Raw genomic sequence first — 23518 nt, 5'->3', positions numbered from 1 at the left:
TAAAGGAAAAAGTGCATGTAAAATGTAAACATAATGGTCTCTCCAAGATCAAGTCCTTATTTGTAAACATGTAAACATAGCGTCTTCAACTGAGAACTAAAGTCCTTCCTTGTCAAAAAAGATAAAAGAAAAGTGCGAACCTTTGGAACCAAAAATAAATAACTACATAGAAAAAAGTGTACTTTTATGACTTCTTTTCAGTTACATGAGTCAATGGCTTGACTTAGTATATCTTGCTCCAAGTGCATAATAAGTGTTAGTACTTTGTGGTAGAAATACATAAAAGTATACTAAAGTATAAGTTTTAGTATTAAAGTAACTGTAAGTCTTAGTATTAATGTACTTAGACTTAGACTTTTGTTTATACTTTTCAGTATAAGCCAAGTATACTTCACTATACTATTTTTAAGTATATAAAATATAGTTTATAAGAAGTCACCTTCAGGTATACTTCCTCAATTTTAGTAAAAAATGAGTATAGTCATAGTACACTTGAATAAACTTCTTTTTGCTAAGGGCAGCTGTGATTTCATCACTGTTAATATCACTTCAACGTTAAGCTAACATTGCTACAACATCGTCAACATTCGGCAGCTGACGCTAAGCAGGCGCGCAGGCACGAGGTGTCTCGGAATGCAAGGTTCTCTGTATGTTTGTACGGCTGCAGCTCCACTTGGCCACAGGTATGCATGGGGCTTTGAGATGGAGTAGTCAGTATAGGCGGAGGTCCGTAACATCTGTAGCTTGACAGTGCACTCGGGTGGGAGAAAGCTGGGAGATAGCCACAGCAGCTTGCGCAATGGTACAACATGCCAAAAGAATTAGAAAGAAGGTACACTGGACAGTTATTCACTGTCTGTCTGTCTTGGCATTCATCAGCCACTGTTCTCCTTGGGAAGAGATTATCTATCAGGTAGAAAATTGAGCACACACTTGTGTTGCTTTCCATCTTTCGGAGGTGTGGTAATGGGACAGTATTGCAGGACAAACCACATGGCCCCTTAATTAAAACCAGATGGAGGTAGTTTGCAAGAATGAGAAAAATGAGAATGTGCATGTAGTTTTCAAAAATGTAAATGTAGGTAGTGGGACAATTATGATAAGACTACCTGCTGATATTTTGGGGGTGGTGGGATTAACCCAAACTATCAGACAGATTAAAGAAATGTGAATTTGACTGGTCCACGATCTGGGAATCATTCATTAATCTTACTACCAAGAACCAAGGCCTAGATTTTTAATTGGTTTGGGGATGCTCCGATCATGTTGAAAAGTGTATCGCATTGTTTGTCTGCTCACGGGGATTCCGGGGGGGGGGGGGGATTTGTAGTTTGGACTGTCTGTGACCGGATGTTCTGGAGTTGTGGCGTAGAAGCATCAGGGATGGTGACGGGGGTCAATTTCAGTTTGTACAGGGGTCAAAAGTTAAAGTTGCTCTAATTTTGCTAAAAAGTGATGAAAATGATTGGTTAATAGGGTTTTAAAAGGGAGTAGTTTGCACCTTGTGTCATGCTTGGTTGTCATGTTGCGGGGTAACATGCATATGTCGCATGTCATGGAGTCCAATGGATGTTGACCTTGTTTGACCTTTGCTTTGGGGACTGGACATTCAACGCAGTCAAAAGTATTTCATTTATTAACGCTGTTTGTGTGTGTGTGTGGGGGGGGGGTTGGACGTCTGGCCCGGGGAGTAATTTTGTGTAGAACCTCCACTGCTTAGGTATGTACCAGGTAAAAAGTGGATGGCTACTAGAGTGAAAACCGACACACTGACTGATGACTGGACCAGCCAAGACAAAGAGGAAGTAGGTCCTCAGGAAGTCCTATTCGCTGGATCACGCACAGGAGATTGTGACACATGGGTGTAATGTCGCACCTGATCCTCCTTGGCCAACAATATGATTGGCCACATTACTGCCTTGTTCCTGTAGTACCCAAGGACTCTCTGGGAAGACCTAGCACACATGCAGTTGATGTCTTAGGTCACCATTAAGTGTCTAGATATCAAAAATGTAATGTGAGAACAGAATCACCGGGGCTCCAAAGACTTGGATCTTTATCACACTGCAAAGATACTGTCCTGCTAAACATGCCCGTGTATCAACTTCCTGACTCCTTAAACACTTTTATTTTTTTAAACCTCATAGACTGAGGACCTGGAGATATGAATGCTAATGTGGAGGTCAGGGGTTTGTTGATGGACATTGGTCTTGGAGACTCCCAAGCTTTGACACACCGACTCTGAAAGTTGCTTCCATAGAACTCCAAACAGGTCATCCACTGATTTGAATGGATCACAATAAAAGAGTGAGAGTCAGAGATCCTTTCATGTCTGACCAATGGGCCCCTGTCTTGGGATTACATCAAGAGTCTTTCTGAACTTCAGTCCATGCAAGCATTGACCAAAGTAGGTGCCAGAACACAGTGTTGATGGATTTAATGTTCTCCAGGATAAAGGTAGAGACTCTACCTGTAGGTTGCACAGCACCCCTGGTACTGTCAACTAGTAAGGGTGTCATTGTTGTGGGAATCCTTTGAATTTTGAAGATACCCAATGGGTAATGACTGAAAGAAAGAGCTGTTCATATAAGTGGCAGAAATGGCATTCCGCTGTCTGGTAAATGGCCTTATAACCAGGTACAGGGTGAGAAGCTCAAATATCCAGGAGGGACTCTGAGTAGAGCCACTGCTTCATCGCATCAAAAGGATCTAGCCGAGGTGGTTCAGGTAGCTGGTGAGGATGCCCCTTGGTTGTGTGAAGACCCAGGACATGCTGGAGAGATTATATTTCCCAGCTGCTTTAGGAATGCATCAAGATCCCCTAGAAAGGGTGAGAGGACTTGGCTGAGGATAGAGCTGTTTGGTCTGCTGCCACATCGACATGGACATGGAAAAGCAGCAGAAAAGAATTCCTTGAAGCACAGTCTATCTGCACATTCAATTTCAATTCATTTTAATCTATTTCATTTATATAGCACCAAATCACAACAAATCTGCCTCAAGGCACTTCACACAAGTAAGGTCTAACCTTACCAACCCCTAGAGCAAGCACACAGGCGACACAGTGTTAAGGAAAAAACTCCCTCTGATGATTTGAGGAAGAAACCTCAAGCAGACCAGACTCAAAGGGGTGACCCTCTGCTTGGTCCATTCTATCGAAAACCCACTCCCGCTTCTGGAAGAGGAAAAACCAGAATCAGGCGGCAGAAAGACTACAAATAAGGTATAATGTGTCACCATTAAGAGACATTGGATGGGCCAACACAAATCCTGCCGCATCAACAGAGTTAAAAGTGTGAAATAATATACAAAAGAAGAAATTCTCCCTTTTCTTTCAAATAATCTCAGAATTGAACTGATCCACACAGTAAAAAATTGCACACAGTATTTTATTTCTCAAATGCTACACTGACTAATGCACTTCAGATTATCTAAATATTCGGGTCTATATATTTCTGATTTAAAGTCTACAGTCTGTGAGCCAGCCTTAATTTACTTCAAAGCACCTGTGTCGACCAAACGCCACAGTAGGCTGTGCTAACCTGCTGAAAAGCCATAACCACGGCGGTTATTGTAGCGCTGGTGTTAGCTACATTGTGCTCAACACCCTCTAATGATCTTAAGAGGTGTAACGTGATACTGCTGTTCACACCATAAACCAGCAGGTCTTCAGGGAGTTTTGAAAATGCATCCTGTAATTTATTGAATCTTAACCGAAGTAGCAGCTGTTTGAAAGTGTAAATACTGAAGAAATAAGAGTTTGTGACATTAAACATGCAAGTTTGTCTTTTTCTTGTCATGCTGCAAATCACTGACGTTTGAAATGTAAAAGAAAGTGTAATATAAAACATCCGTTCATTTGCATTGTTTTCCTCACTAGTAATTTAGTTGCTTGATCTTATTTTTGTAATCGGGGGTATCTTGAGTCTGGAGCATTCTGGTGAGTTTACAAAACATTGGCACCTGGTTGTTATTATGCACGCTTTTTGTGCGGTACGACTACCCTACTCCACTTTCCCTAATAGCCCTCTAGTCACCCCAGCCTCCAAATAATAACCATGACTTGTTGTGGCATCCTGGCACCTGAGGGGCCGCTCGCTTTTCACCTCCTGCCTCCCGCCAAAATATCCATGACAGAAATTCTGCTGTTCTTGCGTTATGTGGCAAGGATCATACTCTTGCACTTTATCAAATATGAAATGTAGGTTCAACAGCAACCTGTCCTTCAATACAAGTCCATTTATTTCTAGAACAACAGATCACATCACAAGTTGCATCAAGGTGCTTTGCAAAGGGAAGATTTAACTTTACCCACCCCCTGGGCAAGCACATTGGCAACAGTGGTAAGGGACAAACTCCCTCAGGCATTTTTTGATTACAGGTAGAAACCTCAAGCAGACCAGACTCAGGGGAGTGACCATTACTATCAACATTACTATCAAACATTCAAGACAGAGAAGATGCAGCTAAGTATCCAGTTACTAAAAGTTTAGTGGTCGTATTAACCAGTTGAAACTTGAATCCTCCCCCATGCAACTTAATTAAACAAATTTGCACCACTTTATACAGGTTGTTTTACTTTACTCCTGGGGCCAAATAACTGTCATATTCCAGGTAGTAAGCCCGGTATAATCCCTGAAGCCTACTGGTGCTGGTGCCTATCCTGAGGTTCCATAGCATGAAGCAGATGAGTCTACAACTCCTCCTGGATGGGATGCCAGTCTGACACAAGATGTTTCCCCAGCCTACACTGGTACCCATTTACACCCGGGTGGACTGGGACAGTGAGGCTTCTTGTACAAGAAGACGCACAAGTAACAAGTCCCAGAAATCTAATACATCCCTGGTTCTCAAGACCAGGCACCAAAGTGGCTCTACTCTACTCTACTCTTCTGTTTTTAGATATTTAGATATACCTTAGTATACACTAGTAGAGTTCTACTTTAGAATTGGACTATATTATAGAAGACATACCTTACTGAATTTTCATATACTAGTAATCCATTGATCTACCTGCTCGAATAAATATTCCAAGATACTCAGAATTAGCATTACCACTGTGAAAAATGACCTCCAAAATTATACAATTTGAAATTAACATAAATAATATTTATGTAGGCAACTGTAGCTCAGATTAAGGTTGATGTGGTCACCTGTATCCCATACAACATGTTACACAACTCCAGGGGAAATCAAAGGCATTCTCGGGCGAGACAGAATGCGTAATCCCAGCAGTATGTTCCAGGTCCACCACTCCCTTGAGGTCTTGTTTGGCCAAACCCGGAAAATTTGCAGATGCAAATATTCAGGACGCATCCTAACCTTGAACCAACTCACCTACGTATCTCCTTGTAACACAATGGAACAGGAGTGCTCCTCTGAGCCCCTTTCAAATGTCAGAGCTTCTCACTGGGTACCAAAGGGTTACAACGTAAATTCATGGATTAACTCCTAGATTTATCTTCTGTTCAGCCACATTTAAATAATTAAGGTGCACAGTACAAAAAACAGAATTTGTTGCATCTAGCCAAGGGCTGCCCAAATCGGTTCTTGGAGGGCACCTGCCCTGCATGTTTTTTTCATTCTCTCTGCTTCATCCACAGGTATTTAACTCCAACAGGTGTGCTCAACCAATGTGGAGCTGAGAAACACCATAGTTAAATAATTAGGTGTGAGTAGAGTAGGTAGACATAAAAACATGCAAGGGAATTGGGTAGTCCTGGTCTTAGTTGGCACATGTAGTGCCAACCTGAGAGTAGGTTACTAAATTTAACAGTGATGACTTTCTTATTTTGTGGTCAATTTCTACCATATACACCCAATGGATGTATTATGTAAAATATACAAAATCCGTTTGTTTTTTTGGTTGGCCATTTTGGCAATCGATGGGCCATACTGTCAGGTCCTTACACAACTTTACAGTCATTATTCATTTATACAGTAGCCACATTTTCAGTACAGACACTAGTTCACACATGAAACCCAGATAGCGTTCACCTCAACCATCATGCTAGAAAGGTGTTTTACTGGCCCATGGACGTGGCTGTCGAGTGGCATCTGTCATCAGAGTTTATTTGGTCTGATATGTGGTATGTTGCTGATATTTTCACAGGTGCCTGTGATGTTGAACCTAGGGACTGATTCCTGCTTTGCCTGGCAAACACAAGGCTCTGGTTGTCCAGAATGTCCACTGGGGAAAAAGTGGGAGAGCGAGGGTGTGTCTCTGTTCCTTAAGGAAGCATTCCCCCTCAAAATATCCTCTTGGATAAACCCACTTGCCCACCTCTCAAGCTTGACTGATATATATATATATATATATATATATATATATATATATATATATATATATATATATATATATATATATGAGGTGCTTCACACAAGTAAGGTCTGACCTTACTAACCCCCAGAGCAACAGTGGTCAGGAAAAACTCCCTCTGAGGAAGAAACCTCAAGCAGACCAGACTCAAAGGGGTGACCCTCTGCTTGGGCCATGCTACAAAACATATTCACAAAATGAACATACAGGAAATGTATGTTCCATTGATACAATGAACCATTGTGCGTTCATTATTTCAGTTGAGACAGTATATTTGAAGCCGTTTTAAATACTAATAAAGTGTGTAGAGATCATGAATGCTTTGGGTCGTGACTGTCAGGTTTATCCAAAAGCATCAACAACTCACAACACAACCATGTACATAAAGTAGCTGTGGTTCGAATCACACTTCACAGGCCTCATAGGTCTGTTACTAAATTCAACCCTGGTCAAAGTTTAATGTAAGAAAACTGATACTCTTTTTATGATGTCTAAACAGTACCTTTCCCCAAACCATGAGCAACCATACTGGTGACAATGGAAAGGAAAAACTCCTTCAGCATTTCTTGATTACAGGAAAAAACCTCAAGCAGACTGGACCCAGTGGGGGTGACCATCTGCTACAGGAATACAAACGCAACAAAAAAAGACATTTGACAGATCATGGAGTAGCCAAGAAGTCAAGAAGAAGAATTAAATCCTATACAGACCCTGTAAATAGCAACCGGTCTGGACTGAGGAAGTAACCTGCGATGGAAAATTACAGAAAAAAGTTGCAACTAAGCATCCACATAAGAGTAATTATTTCAGAAGCACAGATAATCTGGCTGCATTGGTAAGTCGGTAAGACAGAGTCCACTGCAATGTCAGTCCACTTACCAAGGCAGGAGACTCTTCAATACGTATTCTGAAAACAGCAGGACTTCCAAACTGTCCACTAGATGCACCATCAGTCAGCAAATAATTTGCTTGACTTTAAGCTATTGATTTTAGTCTTGGCTCTGATAGTCAATTCAATTTATTTGTATAAATGGTAAATGGACTGTATTTATATACAGTAGCGCTTTTCCATCGGCATCAGATGCTCAAAACACTTTACAATAATGCCTCACATTCACCCTTGGATGACGGCTGCTGCCATACAAGGCGCTCACTACACACCGGGAGCAACTAGGGGCTTAAGGACCTTGCCCAAAGGCCCTTAGTGACTTTCCGATCATGCTGGGATTTGAACCAAGGCCACTGTAAAGCTTTCGTCCCATCTTGTCTCTATGCTGTCCCTTAAATCTCCATTCTTCCTGCCATTTTCTAATCACTTTCTTTTCCTCTCCCTCTCTTTTATTTTGTTCTTAACCCTGCTTGCCCTTGCTTCTATCATCTCCCCCTGCTCTGTCTTTCTGTGCTTCTTCACAGATACGTAGGGATCCCTCACCTTTCACATAATGTCACATGGTAGCAATCAGAGCGGGCTTTGGCAGACAAATTAGGGCAGTTAATGTTGACCGGAGATCAGTGCAGAGGTGGGGAAGCGTGTGCTAAACGTCAACAGATGAAGTCTGATGTGCATGGGTCTAGCATAATGCAGTGTGGTACAGTACAAACTCAAGTGTCAAGCTGACCAAAGGCCCAAATCTAAAGAGGAGCTTTCCAGTGCAAGAAATACTTGAGCCGTTATCCCAAAGAGCCAATTAAATGATCTGATTCACTAGATTATTAAAATAATGAATCCGGCAACCCAAATTTGATTTGGTTGGTGCGTTGAAATTGGAGTGAGTTGAAAAATTGGTGCTGCAGATGTGCTGTCAAAGTGGAACTAATCAACATAAGGAATAAAGGGTTAAACTAATAAAATATGAAAGGCACCAGGGCAGCAGTGCAAAACCTGTGTGCGCACATTATACTGCACTTTGGAGTGTGATAGTTATAGGGGGGAGTGGTACTAGCAAGACCAATAATCCAGACATTGTTAATATTTCCCTATTGGCAAATACTTATGTACATGTGATTTCTTTTATTTTTATTTATTTTATTTTTTTTTATGAAATTTGAAAAAACAAACAAACAAAAAAAACAAAAAAAAGCTTTTTCATATTGTCATTATGGGGTATTGTGTGTAGAATTTTGAGGAAAAATATGAATTTCATCCATTTTAGAATAAGGCTGTAACATTAAAAAAAAATGTGGAAAAAGTGCAGCGCAGTGAATACTTTCTGGATGTACCGTACATGAGATGACACACATTTTTGACAGTTACTCTGCCATGATGTAGTATATCTACTCTGTAGGTGATTAGTTTGACAACTGGCACCTGGTGTAATAAATATCTGTCAACTAGTCCATCTTTTAAAGTGTGTGAGGGGAATAATTTAAGACTTTCCATGAGTTGCCAAAGTCAAGCCAAGAGCCTGATTTGTACATTCCCTTTTTATTCCAAACCAAAATGTCTTCCCCAAGCTTGACATTGAAGTCGTTCTGCATGATCAGATGGAGCAGTCTTGGCCAAACACAACACAGACATCCTGAAAATGTTTTTATACATTAATAACCAAAGTACTTATGCAGACATTAATTACTCAGGCAGGATCATCATGTTCAAACAACACTTTTAAATGTGCCTTAATGAGGGAGATAACACATGCCGGTTTCATGCAGAATTTCTAATTTCTATTTATCCATCGACATACAATCCTCTTTTGTGCACACACGTGCACACTCATTCCTCTTATGTTACAGGCTTTGAAGAGGCAGATTCATCCCCATTTTCAACAGTACCCAATCAAACACAAAGCTGAGGGGCGGATTAGGTGCAGGCCTTTGCTGCACAATGCTGCTATCAGGGACCACACCGGTTTTAAATTACCCTCAATTCCTCACTTATTTTCAATCACTCACTGACCCAATAAGGTTTGTTTCTCCAATTTAGAAAAGGAACACTGAATGAATCCCCGTTTTGTGGAACACTGGTTCCCCACGACGTCCTACACATCACTGGTGTGACTGTCCCCGTATGCGGGTGAAAGGGTCAAATGGGTGGAAAGAAGACGACGATTTGAGGAATTACTCTCTTTTTGTTGTTCTTGAACAGAAAGATAGAAAGGAGGACGAAGTGGTCACTGCCATGCATGTTGACAGTTCCAATAAAGAGCTCACACGAAAGTTTTGGGTACTCATTTTTGAGCAGCTACATGCTAATGTTACTAGACTAGCTGCTAGCCAGAAGAAAAAAGAAAAAAAAAAGTTACATCAATAACACCTAGTATTGATTTCTAAATATCTCTAAGTTGTATCAATTTATTTTCAAAAACAGTTTACACTTTAATAGGGTAGAATATTATAACATTTGATGCTATCCACTGCCATAAGCTAGCTGTAAATTAGCATTGTATTAGTAATTGATGATAGTCACTAAAACATAAAATGAGGGATAAACAAGATGAAGGTATTCCCTTTTCCCCTTCACACATAGTACGAATAAGTACAAATCAGGGCGAATGACAGCAGAACAGCTCGTATGAGTGAACCACGAAAACATCCAGCCGACGGGCAGGCATGCACGATCCTGCTGCGATGGTTTTGTGCATGCAACGGTGTCGTGCACAGGCGTGCACAAAACCGTCGCAACAGGAACACAGTGCGAGCAGCTGGAACATGTGTAACCACATCGCGCAACTGCTGTGAAAAACAACATGCCACCCATGGGATTCGAACCTGCAATTTACAAAAGCACTGATTGCCAGCCAGAAACTTTACCACTCCACTGCCATCACTGACCTGTAAAAGGTGCAGAAAAATGCCTGAAATCAACAAGGAGATGGACGTATTTAAAAAAACAAAAAAAAAACACTGCATTTTATTGAATCCCTCTTATCAAGTGGACAATACAAGTATGAATCACCTGTTCCTCTGTAGATGACCCATGGTCACAGATGTACAGTCATGAAATGACATGAACGGAGCAGTGTGCTCTTATGTCCAGATCTACTAATCCGCCATGTCCACCCGGCCCCGCGTGTGTGTCCGGCCCAACACGCATGTCTTGTAGAAGGCGTGCCACAGGACAGACACCGCATCATGTGGAACAGAGCTCACATGGGTGACGTGACATTCAGATCGCTCGCTGTGTGTTATGATCTGACACTCCGTATCACCCGGGGCAGCCTGTCAATGTGCCAATGAGCCCATCACAAAAGCATTATATGTTTTTTGTATTTCTGCATGAGGACAGCAAACACACACATGTACATGTGCGTGTCCTTCAAAACACAGTATGTGTTCAGCAGCAATGCGCTCACTACACACCGGGAGCAACTAGGGGATTAAGGACCTTGCCCAAGGGCCCTTAGTGATTTTCCGGTCAGGCTGGGATTTGAACCCAGGATCCTCTGGTCTCAAGCCCAACGCTTAACCACTAGACCATCACCTCCCCTAAGGAATGAAATGTGTTTGGCTGCGGCTGAATACTAGCCTACAGTAGGCAAAAAGCAGTATGCCACAATCCATAGGGCAGGGGTGCCCAAGTTCGGTCCAGTGAAAGGCTCATTAAACGAGTCTTTCATTGGATTCAGGTGTATTGGAACAGGGAGACAACTAAGAGTGTCAGGAAGGTAGATCTCAAGGACCAAACTTGGGCACCCCTGCCGTAGGGTATGCAAATACTCAATATACATTTAGTACTAGTTGAACGGTACCCAGGTGACCTATTACCTCTGTAGTGGAAAATAGACTATACTGAGCTATACTGTGCCTTCAAAAGCCTAGTATCTAAAGAAGAACTTCCCACAAATTTCAGAGAAGATAGTAGACATGCATGAAAATGGCAGAGGCATCAAGCAGCTGTGGAATTGTACAACACATCAGGAGCCATTTAAAAAGCATCTGTCAGTGCAAAAGAGACATTTTAAATTCATATACATGGGTATGCACATACACCTCTGCAGTAAATATCCAGAACATCTAAAATGGCGGTGGCGTAGTATATCCAAATTGTGTCTCTACTACTTGCTTGCTTACTTCTAGTACATAGTACACTCACAGTTGGGTAGTATATACACTTACTTGCCACTGTAATCGGTACACCTTGCTAGTATCTGGTTGAATTGCCTTTTGCCTTCAGAACTACCTTAATTCTTCATGGGATTGATTCAACAAGGTATTAGAAACATTCCTCAGAGATGTTGATGTATATTGACATGATGGCATCATGAAGTTGCCCATTCAATGAGTCCACACATTCTCCTCTGACTTCTGACTTCAACAAGGCATGTCTATCCACACAACTGCCGTTTGCTGGATATCTTTTCTTTTTTGGACCATTCTCTCTAAACCCTGGCTGTGTGAAAATCTCAGTCCACGTTCAGAGTCACTTAAATTCCCCTTTCTTCCATTCTGGTGCTCGGTTTGAACTTTAGCAAGTCATCTTCACCATGTCTAGATACCTAAGTGCATTGAGTTGCTGACATGGGATTGGCTAATTAGCTATTTGTGTTAGCATAAACTGAATAAAGTGGCCGGTGAGTGTATATTGGTTGGTTCATATTTGGATTCAGGCTTGATTTTTATTTTATTTTATTTATTTATTTATTTTTTTTGAATGAAAAGGATGAAGGTGTGGTCACTGACACACAAGTTTACAGGTCCATAGAGAAGTCACTAGCATGCTTTATGTGCTCATTTTTGAGTCACCTAAATGCTAATGTTGCTAAAGCTGCCACTAACAATAAAAAACAGAAGAAAAAAGTGTTAGATCAGTAATATCCACTGCTGATTCATAAATGCCCATAAGTTACCTAATCTAATAAGTTATGTATTTTTAAAGTTCATAATATGGTAGAATTTTATAACATTAGATGGTGCATGACAACTCGCCGTAAGCTAGCTAAAATTTAGCATCATGTTCAATTGATGACAGTCACTAAAAGGTCAAATAGGTAAAATAGGAAAGCAATAGGAAGCTGTTCCCTTCATAACAACAAAAAAAATACCTATTTTTTGTTTTTGTTGTTTATGAATGGGAAGATGGAAAGGATAAAGGTGTGGCCGCTGTCACGCATCTTGCCACTTCCAGAGAGAGTGCCGTCTTGTCAGTCGACAGCTGGTTTCACTCAAAGGAAAGACACACAACAGAAAGAGATCAGACCGACAGCGCTGAATATTTATGGCATTGGTCTGCACAGATTTCTCGCCACATTTTTTGTGGTTTTCAGGAGGTTAATACCCGGTGACCTACACGCACTGATACACATACAGTCAGATGTGCAATCGAAAAAGGGAAATGAGTCGTAATTATTAGAATGGAAATTTGGATATTTGGCGAAAGTTAAAAAAGAATTAGACAGTGGAAATGAGTTCGGAATCAGACCGGCTCACATGTACGCCGAGACCCCGTACTGGAAAATGCTCTGGTCGTGCTTTGAAGCGCAGCAGTAATGAGGTTCCATTTAAAACCAATGAAGCCACTTTGGCAACTTATGAAAGCACAGTTCATAAGCCCTCTCGCCTGCCACTGGGTGGTGCGTGTTTGAGTTTGTGTTAAAAGGATATAGAGGAAGAATGGACAGGATTTGGACCAGCTCGCTTTGCTCTTTTCCAGCGGGTTCCTCTGGGATCATTTCAGTTCCAGACCTTAGTGAAAAGTGGTTTCTCAAATACGTTTTTACTCTGTTGTAACAAGCGAAGAAGATAATTCTCTATCAGGCTAAGCAGCCATTAGCAACACCCTCAAACGGTGTAGAACAGTGCTTCCCAACTCTTTTACTTTGCAACATGTGCACTTCTGATTTTGGCAACCTCAGAGTTGACGTAAAGATTGCGCCCCCGCTTTGGCATCTCCCTCAGGGCGGGGCTTGCATCCCAGGTTGGGAACCTAGAAGAGCCCTAAAACAACATCGTAATCATGATGCACATCACCCATTGACGGTTTTGGAGTATCCCAGAATCTTTTGCGCGCTGGGGAGGGAGGCTTGATAATGTCTCAGCTTAATGCTAACTTAACATTGAAAATGCCATAGACATGCTAATGCGTTAGCATCTGTCCCGTTTTTTAAGTTATAAAATACATCTATCGACTGTTTCAGAAGACCATAACAGGTCAGTTTAACATAAAAAAGGACAATATTACTCACAGACATATGCTCTTTAGGGTTTTAGGGAGGAAAACTTAACATAAAGCGAAATAAAACAAAGAACCAAAGATACAATAGATCGAAGCACTGCTTCGGTAGTTCAATGTTCAAAGCAAAGCCGCGCTGCAGAAATGCTTGATTACAGACCCGCTGCAGGGTCTGTAATCAATGTAGAGAAATGATCATTTTCCTGACAAACACCCCCAAAAACAACGGCCACTCTGAAGGATCAATAAGGGAATCGTTAAGCAAAAAGGCTATTGATGTTGATGGATCGAATCATTTCCTAAGGATACCCGAAAAGAACTGGTTCCCGACACACAACCTTAAGCTAAAGCTAAAGCTCACATTAAAGACTCACAATTATCTTATTTAAACACCTAAATACATATTTTGGTTGAACTCATATCCATAACGATGCAATGTTGCAAACAAGTTGCCGCAAATGTTTGTTTATACTGACAACGAAATCTCAGCCTCCTCAGAACGAGAACGTGATTACGCGCAAGATTTGACACCGTAAAGGCATCAATAGACATTTAGACCACAGAGTTCCAAGCAGAACCTTTGTTTTAACGATTTGGAATTGGAGTTCCACCTTAAAATTTTTGTTCCCAAAGCTATCACAACCAAATGGAATTCTGGATAATAATGTACCACATAAGACTGTGTGACATAGCAATATGTATATTTTAAATGTCATACATACGTATGTTGATTGATGTAAGTTATATTTTACTTTATCGTCTTTGGTAATGCCACTATTAACAAGCTAGGCTATGCTGTGTACTGTTGAATCTAACTGAAGCTAGCTAACTATTTAGAGTGTTTTTTGTTAGCCTGTCCATCAAAGATGGTTGATGTTGATGTCTAAGACCAACATTTATAAAGGTACATTGCACAGTATATACTCTGTTTAGAACCAGGGAGCCCACACCACATTTTATTGTAAAATTTTCTTCTGCTGCTAAATTTGTCTTTACCATTCAAAGACATGTAGAATAAAACAGAGAATATTTAAATTTGTAATAAAAGAATGTTTTAAAAAAATTAATGACTGAACAAAAATATAAATGCAACACTTTTGGTTTTGCTCTCATTTTGTATGAGATGAACTCAAAGATCTAAAACTTTTTCCACATACACAATATCACCATTTCCCTCAAATATTGTTCACAAACCAGTCTAAATCTGTGATAGTGAGCACTTCTCCTTTGCTGAGATAATCCATCCCACCTCACAGGTGTGCCATATCAAGATGCTGATTAGACACCATGATTAGTGCACAGGTGTGCCTTAGACTGCCCACAATAAAAGGCCACTCTGAAAGGTGCAGTTTTATCACACAGCACAATGCCACAGATGTCGCAAGATTTGAGGGAGCGTGCAATTGGCATGCTGACAGCAGGAATGTCAACCAGAGCTGTTGCTCGTGTATTGAATGTTCATTTCTCTACCATAAGCCGTCTCCAAAGGCGTTTCAGAGAATTTGGCAGTACATCCAACCAGCCTCACAACCGCAGACCACGTGTAACCACACCAGCCCAGGACCTCCACATCCAGCATGTTCACCTCCAAGATCGTCTGAGACCAGCCACTCGGACAGCTGCTGGAACAATCGGTTTGCATAACCAAAGAATTTCTGCACAAACTGTCAGAAACCGTCTCAGGGAAGCTCATCTGCATGCTCGTCGTCCTCATCGGGGTCTCGACCTGACTCCAGTTCTTCGTTGTAACCGACTTGAGTGGGCAAATGCTCACATTCGCTGGCGTTTGGCACGTTGGAGAGGTGTTCTCTTCACGGATGATGCGAAGATGTGTTGCACTGCATGAGGCAAATGGTGGTCACACCAGATACTGACTGGTATCCCCCCCAATAAAACAAAACTGCACCTTTCAGAGTGGCCTTTTATTGTGGGCAGTCTAAGGCACACCTGTGCACTAATCATGGTGTCTAATCAGCATCTTGATATGGCACACCTGTGAGGTGGGATGGATTATCTCAGCAAAGGAGAAGTGCTCACTATCACAGATTTAGACTGGTTTGTGAACAATATTTGAGGGAAATGGTGATATTGTGTATGTGGAAAAAGTTTTAGATCTTAGTTCATCTCATACAAAATGGGAGCAAAACCAAAAGTGTTGCGTTTATATTTTTGTTGAGTATATGTTCTAAAATTTCTAGTTGTGCAAATTTGTCAAAGAGTGAATTTTCATGATTTTGCCCATATAAGATTGTAAATTATTGTTGTCCCAAAGAAAAAGTTTTCATGACTTAAATGGTAAAAATAAATCATTGAAGGGGGCTGTTCTTTTAAGTTAAACATTTGCTGCCAAATTACCATTCTTGACTTCAGGGTCCCATGATCCTTTGCGTGCATGGGTGGTTCCGGTGCCGCGGTAACATAGTGTGGCACGGAGATTCGTTGTTTTCTCACAGCTATTGGGAAATAAGGACCTTCTGGAATAGGAATATCAATGGCACGTAATCTGGGTGTGATTCGCTGCGGCATTTGATTTAAAAAAATCTATATAAACCTTAACTTGTGTTTGAATGCCGTTGGTAACTGCATTTGATGCTGGTTTGCTTTTTTTCCCCCTCTTGCGTGACAAGCAGTGACAGCATTTTCATTGTTAACAACGGTGAGTTGAACTGGAAGCCTCCTATGTACGCAAAGGATCATGGATCCCTGCAGACTCGCTATGAACGGATGCTGTGATGAAATCATCTTACCACTGATGGTGCTGCTAACACTGATTCTGTGGAAATATGCAGTAAGGTTGGGTTTCCTTGACATGTAGATAGGAGATCTGGAGAGGACTAAAAAGGTCACAGGTTTGAACCCTGCAGTACCCAGTGTTTCCACTAGCTGTCTTTAAGTGGGTATTGGTCCTTAAATAGTTTTCTATAGGAACTGGTGCGAAATGCACATAATATGAAAGTTGTTAATGATTCACAAAAAATAAAATAAATCAATACATTGAAAAAAAACCACAAATGTTCTAAGTAAACAATCAGTGGAGGGCATTGCTCATCCAAATGCACATTGTCCATCCATGTTCCAGTTTGAACCATCATAGCTGCACAGTGGGCTACTTTTCAGTCATCTGGTAGGAATGTGTGCCCAAACAAGACAGATGATCCAGCAGGGTCTTAACAGTGGTCTTGTCAGCACACACTGAGTGGGGGCGATGGTTTTCTTGAGTGGGGGCTAGAGAAGGTCATCCGCAGCCAATCAGAGTTTATCTTGGGGGCACTTCACTCACACATTGGCTCGAATAGATTAAATTCCAAGATGCAAGTGGAAATCTAAAAAACAAAACAGTGCAGCCAGTTTTTGTCACAAATGGTCAAATTTAGCCTGTTGGAAAAAGGTTTGTGCTTCCTAATTACTGGAGAAAGAATCATCCAGGTTTTTTTTTTTTTTTTTGCACAATTCTCATAGCTGCATCTCTCTTAGGATCATAAATCTGGATTGGACCTGACTGTTTGGGTGTAGGCCATTATAGCTTGTTTTAATCCAATGGGGGAAGGCCAGAAATGGGAAGCTGATGAGAGGCCAAGATGTCTTGGATGGATGTGCTGGATGCATGGGTGTGTCATTGCCTGTGCAGGTCCAGACTATCTCAGCAACATCTATTCTCAAGGCCATGATGTCTATGCCTGGAGAGAAATATGATAAATGGTTGCTTTCCTGTAATTTACCTTGAGGTGGATGGATGAGGTTAGCCCGTCTGATTAGAGGGCGGAGAGTTGAGAATATACTGTAGGTAGGAAAGTTTTGGCGTTTTCCGCTTTTGACTGGGTTCTGGCTCTGGAGTTGGGTTTCCACAGAGGTGAAGTCGATATTTGTGCGCTGGACTGTTTATTTACTCTTGCTGGAGTAGTCTCCCCTACGTTAAACCCTTGACCCTCCCTATGGACTGAGTGGAACCACACCACACATGAATGACAACGGCGAATGGTCGCTATTAACGAGACAGATGATCAAACACACAGCTCATTAACTAATAATTTATTTTTTTTCTCATTTAGATTAAAAAGTCAGTGGTTCATTGCTTCAGACAAAAATGTACAAGGAAGACTTTGATATCATAAGTGAAGCGACATGTAAATGGACATTCAGCCCATAAATAGAACAGAAAGTGTCGGTTTATTTGCATCTGAAGACCTCGATAGGGAGAGAAGGTCAGCCAGCCAGTGTCACATTTTACTCAATTCTCCTTAAAGTCTTTTACAGTTGGGTGGCTGCCCTCTTGAAACAACGTGAAACCAAAGGAATACATTCTCCGTAATATCTGGACCACATTTTCTGGTCGTGATCATAAAAGCATATGTTTCTGGTTTCTACATCCATATAACATCATCTGGTTTGTACATCCACACACATGAGTCATCCCACGCCTTACAAAATACAACATAAATGGCAGAGGCAGTTCAGTACATATTTACAATGGGGGGGAAAGTGTCCCGACTTATCAAACAAGACAAATGCATAGATGGAAGTGAAACGGAAAGAAGTAGAAGGCAATCAAAGCGCGCATACCGCTGCCTGAGCTGAACAGCCAGTTTGGCAGCAGGTCATGTATAGAATAGGAAAAGGAACTGATGAGATTTTATCTATGTTGATGTCTTCATCAATTCTGATGATTATTGGCCTGATTCTTTATAGACTCCATTATCAATTCCTGATCAATTTTCTGTGCAGAAAAATATGTACATGTGTTTTCACTGTTAGGGCGGCCATTTTCCTTGTTGCTAGATACAGAGTCTGGCATCATGCCGTCCTGTCTGATGTCATAACGCCAGGATGTGATTTTGGCATCATGGCAACACTGATGACATCTGAAGGACAGAATACAGAAGTGAAGAATTTGGAATCAGTTCTTGAGTCCCATCCCTATAGAGCATTATGACATCATAAAGCATGTTCTATGTTCAAGAAAAATCAAAGGAAAAAAATTTGAGAAACTTTCTTTCACCAATCTCCATCATTTTAATTTTTTTTTATTTTGACCACAGTTAGACAGTTGGGGGTGATTGCTTTAACTCCGCCCTCCTTTGTTGATTGGTGGAAGAAACAAACCGTGCAGCTACTCGTCACTTTCACTTCATGTGCATGTGATTTGTTTGCCCGGGTATTGTTAATTAGACCCACACAAACACCTGCAAGATTGTAAATGCTGCACAGGGGGAAATAAACCAAAAAGAAAGAAGTCGCAGCCTCAGTTCCACTGCCAAGCCGGTGGGCTTGTGAACGTAAAACAATAGTACGGCTCTCCCTGTGAGGTGCATTTAAATAGCTTTCACAAGAGACTGTATTTCCAGGCCCGAACAACATCTGGCTCACTCCAGCTTCTTATCTTTATTCCAATGTTTAGGGTGGGGGCCGAGGAGGAAAAAAAGGACTACAAACTATCTAAAAACTGTTAGAAATTAAAGCGTCACTCTTCATTTGCGTGGACTGGGAGCACAGTCAGAAAATAATTTACTGTTCTGAAATGTTTGAAATTGGATGGTGGCTTTGTGGTTAGCACTGCTGCCTCACAGCAAGAAGGTCCTGGGATCGCTTCCCATCTCATCCTTTCTGTCTGGAATTTGCATGTTCTCCCAGTGTTTGGGTGGGTTTCCTCCGGGTGCTCCGGCTTCTTCCCACATCCAAAGACGTGCAGATTACGTGTATCAATTCCTGTTGAAAATGATTCAGTGTTGACGTGTTTAATATTCTAATAACTGCTTCATAAGACTTCATGCTGTTTTAAAATACTTAAAACATTACGATGGTGGTATCTAAGGGTGTGGAGTCCTTTCTTCAAAAATGAAACAATGGCTTCTTTAGTAGAGAAGCCTGAATCTTCGACTGGACTGGGTTGCTTGACGCGAGGACGTTTCGCTTCAAATCCAGTCCAGTCGAAGATTCAAGCTTCTCTACTATGGAAACCACCTGGACAACTGAGAGCCTACACAGAAACAATGGCTTCTTTAAGTAATTAATTGTTTCAAAACAGCCTGGAGTTGTACAGGAACCAAGGGATTCAATATTTTGAAATTATTCAAAAGCACAAAATGAAACAGCGGCTTCAGAAGATGACTTGATGGTTTGAAATGCTAAATGAAGCAATTGCTTCAGAAAATAATTTACTGTTTTGAATTCTTCAAAACAGTAAATGAACCAGTTACTGTAGAAAATGGTTCGGTGTTCCAAAATGTTCAAAAATTTAAATGAAACAACTGCTTCAGAATACATCACGCTGTAATAAAATGCTTGAAATATTATGATGGCGCCATTTGGAGGGCGGTGTCCTTTCTTTAGAAACAAAACAATCGCTTCAGAAAGGAATTCAAAAGGAATTCAAAACAGCTCAAAACAATAAATGGGACCAAAGGATTTGGTGTTTTGAAGTTTTTCAAAAGTAAAATATAATGCAATGCTAATATACCCTCGGCCGTATGAGCATAAAAATAGGAAAGAGAATGTGACTTTTTGACCTCTTAAAATAGGTCAAGGTTACCCATCTTTGAACTTGTCCAAGGTCTGTGTCCCAAGAATGTTCCCTATGAATTTGACAACTCAGTCTCACGGCAGTTTGTGGTGACATTATGAAAACTACATTAATCTATGGGTTCGTGACAGTGGCACAAAAACGGAGCGCTTTTCATGAGGGGGGCACGATTTCTTTTCGTGACAAAGGCACAAAATGTGGGGTGACAGTGGGTATGGGGGGATTATGGTTTGGTTTAGGGGAGGGGACACACTTACACTATGGATATGGTTAGCATTAAGAGAAGGGGGAGGATTATAAATAGCAAAATATAAAAATTGTGTCACAAAAACGGAGTGCTTTTCATGAGGGGGGCACAATTTCATTTTGTGACAGAGGCACAAAATGTGGGACAACGGGGGGTATGGTGGGATTATGGTTTGGTTTAGGGGAGGGGACACACTTACACTATGGATATGGTTAATGTTAAGAGAAGGGTTATAAATAGCAAAATGAAAAAAAAAACGTCACGAAAATGTTGCGTTTTTTGTGACAGGGATATGAAAAAAAAAGTGAGACTGGGCTGGAATTTGAAGACCCTGGCAGTAATAGGAATGGACTTATACTGAGCACAGATAGACAGACGGACACAAAGTCTCCGCAGTACCCAATGGCCATATTTTGGCCATCGGGTAAAAATGAAACATGATGACTTGATGGCTTGAAATGCTAAAAACATGAACACAGTGACATCTGTTCAGAAAACACTTTGCAATTGCAATTAATTAAGCAATTGGTTTGGAAATATTTCCAATTTTTTTTTTCCAATTTGAAACTAAAACAGCGTCAGAAATGTATTGAAATACTCAAAATGCAAAACAAACAATTTGCCTCATAACAATTTTCGGCGCTCTGAAACACCAAGATGCTGACGTGCAGTGGACAGTTGGACACCCCACACAATCTTAAACCCCCCCACCCCACCAGGCTACCCCCCGATTTGCTCTGGACAAAACAGATTCTAGGGCCCACCCCTTACACACATAAGCATAACCTTAAATGACGCCTCACCCCAATGACAGGTCACGTCAAAAAACATGCTGATGTTGATTTATTAACAGCCGCAATTAGAACATGCGCGTGCGCCGTTCACAGTTTGTCGTACATTCTCGGAAGTGAAAACAGTGCTCCACTGAGGACTCTTGGCATCCTCGTTTTGTGCTGTCACTTCTCTAAGACACTGAAAACACAACATGCAAAATGGGTTAAGAAGGGAGGGTGGCGGCTGACAGACAGTGGAGGAGAGACACTTTTGGCAGAATGACAAACCAAACATGCCGCTGCAGCCAAAGGAGCGTAACCACCAGCTAGCATGACATGCCTGTCGGCACTCTCGCTGCGGCGCTACGTACCCCTCGAAAGGCCATGTTTATCTTCTCCTCTATTCAAATACACTCTAATGTGCTTTACAAAATAAAATAACAGCAAAGGGGCAGATAAAAAGCTCGAGAGTAACCAGACGGGTCTCTGTGGTTTTTGTTGGTCCCGACTTCCATCGTCTTTTAATTGAATTTAAAAAACAACTTTGCTTATTTGGCAAAGGATGACAGAGGCTGCGTTCGGCTCGGGGAGCAGTGGAGGGTGGTAGTGGGGGGGTTAGATGACTTGGGAAGTTTTCCTTTGGATCTTGATGCTCATCTTGGTTTAGTTCTTGCTCTGCTCACTGCACCATTTTGCTTAGCAAAGGGAGAAAAAAGAAAAAGAAAAGAAAAATAACAATGGCCAAGCAAAAAACCGCAAACATGCAAACACAACAAATCACATGAGGCCTGAAAGGTGATATTCTCACATCATAATACAATCAGCGAGCACTAAAAACTTTCCAGCCTCCTTCATTTTCGTCAAAATATATCACAGAAAACGATCATGTTTACGTAGCTTTGTTTTCTGTTTACTGCATCAAAGAAAAAAAAAATCTTGTTTCAATCTCTCGCATTTGGCAAACAAAAGCCTGCCGGTCGCTAGGCACGCTGCAAAAGTGTTCAGACATGACAAGCGGCCATTTCTGTGGCTTCCATTGGCTCTCCACCCAGTGGAAGAGATTATCCACATAGAAACAAAGTCTTTTTTGGAAATATTGATATTGTTCTGATATTCCAGCCAGTTGTCCACTCTCCTTAATCTTTCTTCCATAAAAAGTGACACGCAATGAGTCATGATGATGATGATGCATGACATTTTAAACCTGTCGTGAAAAGGACTTGGTAAAGACGCAAAGCCTGGAATGTGTCTCACACGTGCCAACAGGGGTTTGTTGTGCTTCAAGGCTAATATAGAGATACGTTTGGACGGGATGTGGTTTGAGGGTAACAGGTAGCCACTCGAAGACTTTTAACCGAGCAGTGGCGTCCTGGATTTGCACATACAAGAGCTTACGCTGGGCAGTTTGTTCTCTGCGGGTTGTCCTGTGGCAGCAGGAGCAGCGGAGGTGACGGTGGTGAGGTTTGCAGTGGAAAATGTCCCTGCAAAGGGAGCCCTTGATTCCTCGCGGGGATAGAGCCTTTTGAGTTCAACAGTGGATTGCGTAGACGGTGGAGACAAGCAGGCCTGATTTTTAATGACCAGTCAAAAGTGATGCAGCCCAGTTTGTGCTAATCCGCGTCCCGCCGAGTTTGTTTTGACAGTCAGTCGGGAAGCTGCGTGGTGCTGAAATGTCTCCGAGCTGGCGACAAAATTCTAAAATCCTCAGAGTCACGGGTAAGTATGAGCACTGGTAGTCTCATGTGGAAAAAGGAGGAGGAGGAGGCTGGGGAGGTCAACGGGGTGAAAGAGGAAGAGCGGACATTTCCGCTGTCGTTGTCGAGGGAGGGATCGGTGTCTTCTTTTGTCTACACTTCACACCTTTTTTTTATGGTCCCTTTTTAAGGCAAACCAATTGGACACAAGGACAAGTGTCATTACACTGACAAAACCTGCAGAATTATAAAGGAAAATAATTATACAATATACACAAAAGGTGGTCCTTAAAATGGGGGGGGGGGGTACATGCAGTCTTTGTAATGTGCAGCTGCCCCCTCATGGGGGAAGTCAAAAGAATCAGAGGGGAGGGAAAGACAAGGTGTTCCTTCCTGCCAGACATCTGAAGTCACAAGAGGAGATCACTGGGTCAGGTGGTCGGGAAGGCTGGTGAAGGGGCACTTGCTTTCCCATCACGCTTTGCTGCACTTCCCCTTCTTCTCTTTGCGTTGGAACTTCTTCAGGCGTCTCGTCCAAATGTCTCTCCACTGGATCACCAGGCTGTTCTTATCAGCCAGCAGGCCCACACGTTCTGCTCCCGGACTGCCAGCTCCACCTGTAACACCCGGGCCGGTTCCAGCCTCGCTGCCGCCCATCACCAGGAAGCGTTTGCTCATTTGGATCTTGGGACATTTGCAGGCTAGATCCTTCATGTGTACCCACAGGATGTTGTTGCCGCGCTTTAAAGGCTCGCCACGGCTCTTGTACACAGACACCAGGTTTACGGAAAACTTGGCCCAGTCCCCAACTGTCTCCATATCCAACACGTTCACCTGGACCGCTGTTGATCAACCAAACA

General features: G+C 41.8%; 1 protein-coding gene across 1 annotated transcript in view; it reads right to left on the bottom strand.

The window, feature by feature from the left end:
• Positions 1-20932: 20932 nt before the first annotated feature.
• Positions 20933-23518, bottom strand: part of ntn2 (netrin 2) — a 99070-nt gene continuing 96484 nt past the window's right edge. Inside the window, exon 7 of the mRNA XM_034194336.1 lies at positions 20933-23500. Within this exon, the coding sequence (XP_034050227.1) occupies positions 23133-23500 (368 nt within the window). The 3' untranslated portion in view covers positions 20933-23132. The remainder of the gene's footprint in view (positions 23501-23518) is intronic.

Source organism: Thalassophryne amazonica, chromosome 18, assembly GCF_902500255.1.
Source record: "Thalassophryne amazonica chromosome 18, fThaAma1.1, whole genome shotgun sequence".
Taxonomy (NCBI): Eukaryota; Metazoa; Chordata; class Actinopteri; order Batrachoidiformes; family Batrachoididae; genus Thalassophryne; species Thalassophryne amazonica.
The sequence above is the reverse complement of the archived record's forward strand: the minus strand, read 5'-3'. Positions and strand labels throughout refer to the sequence as shown.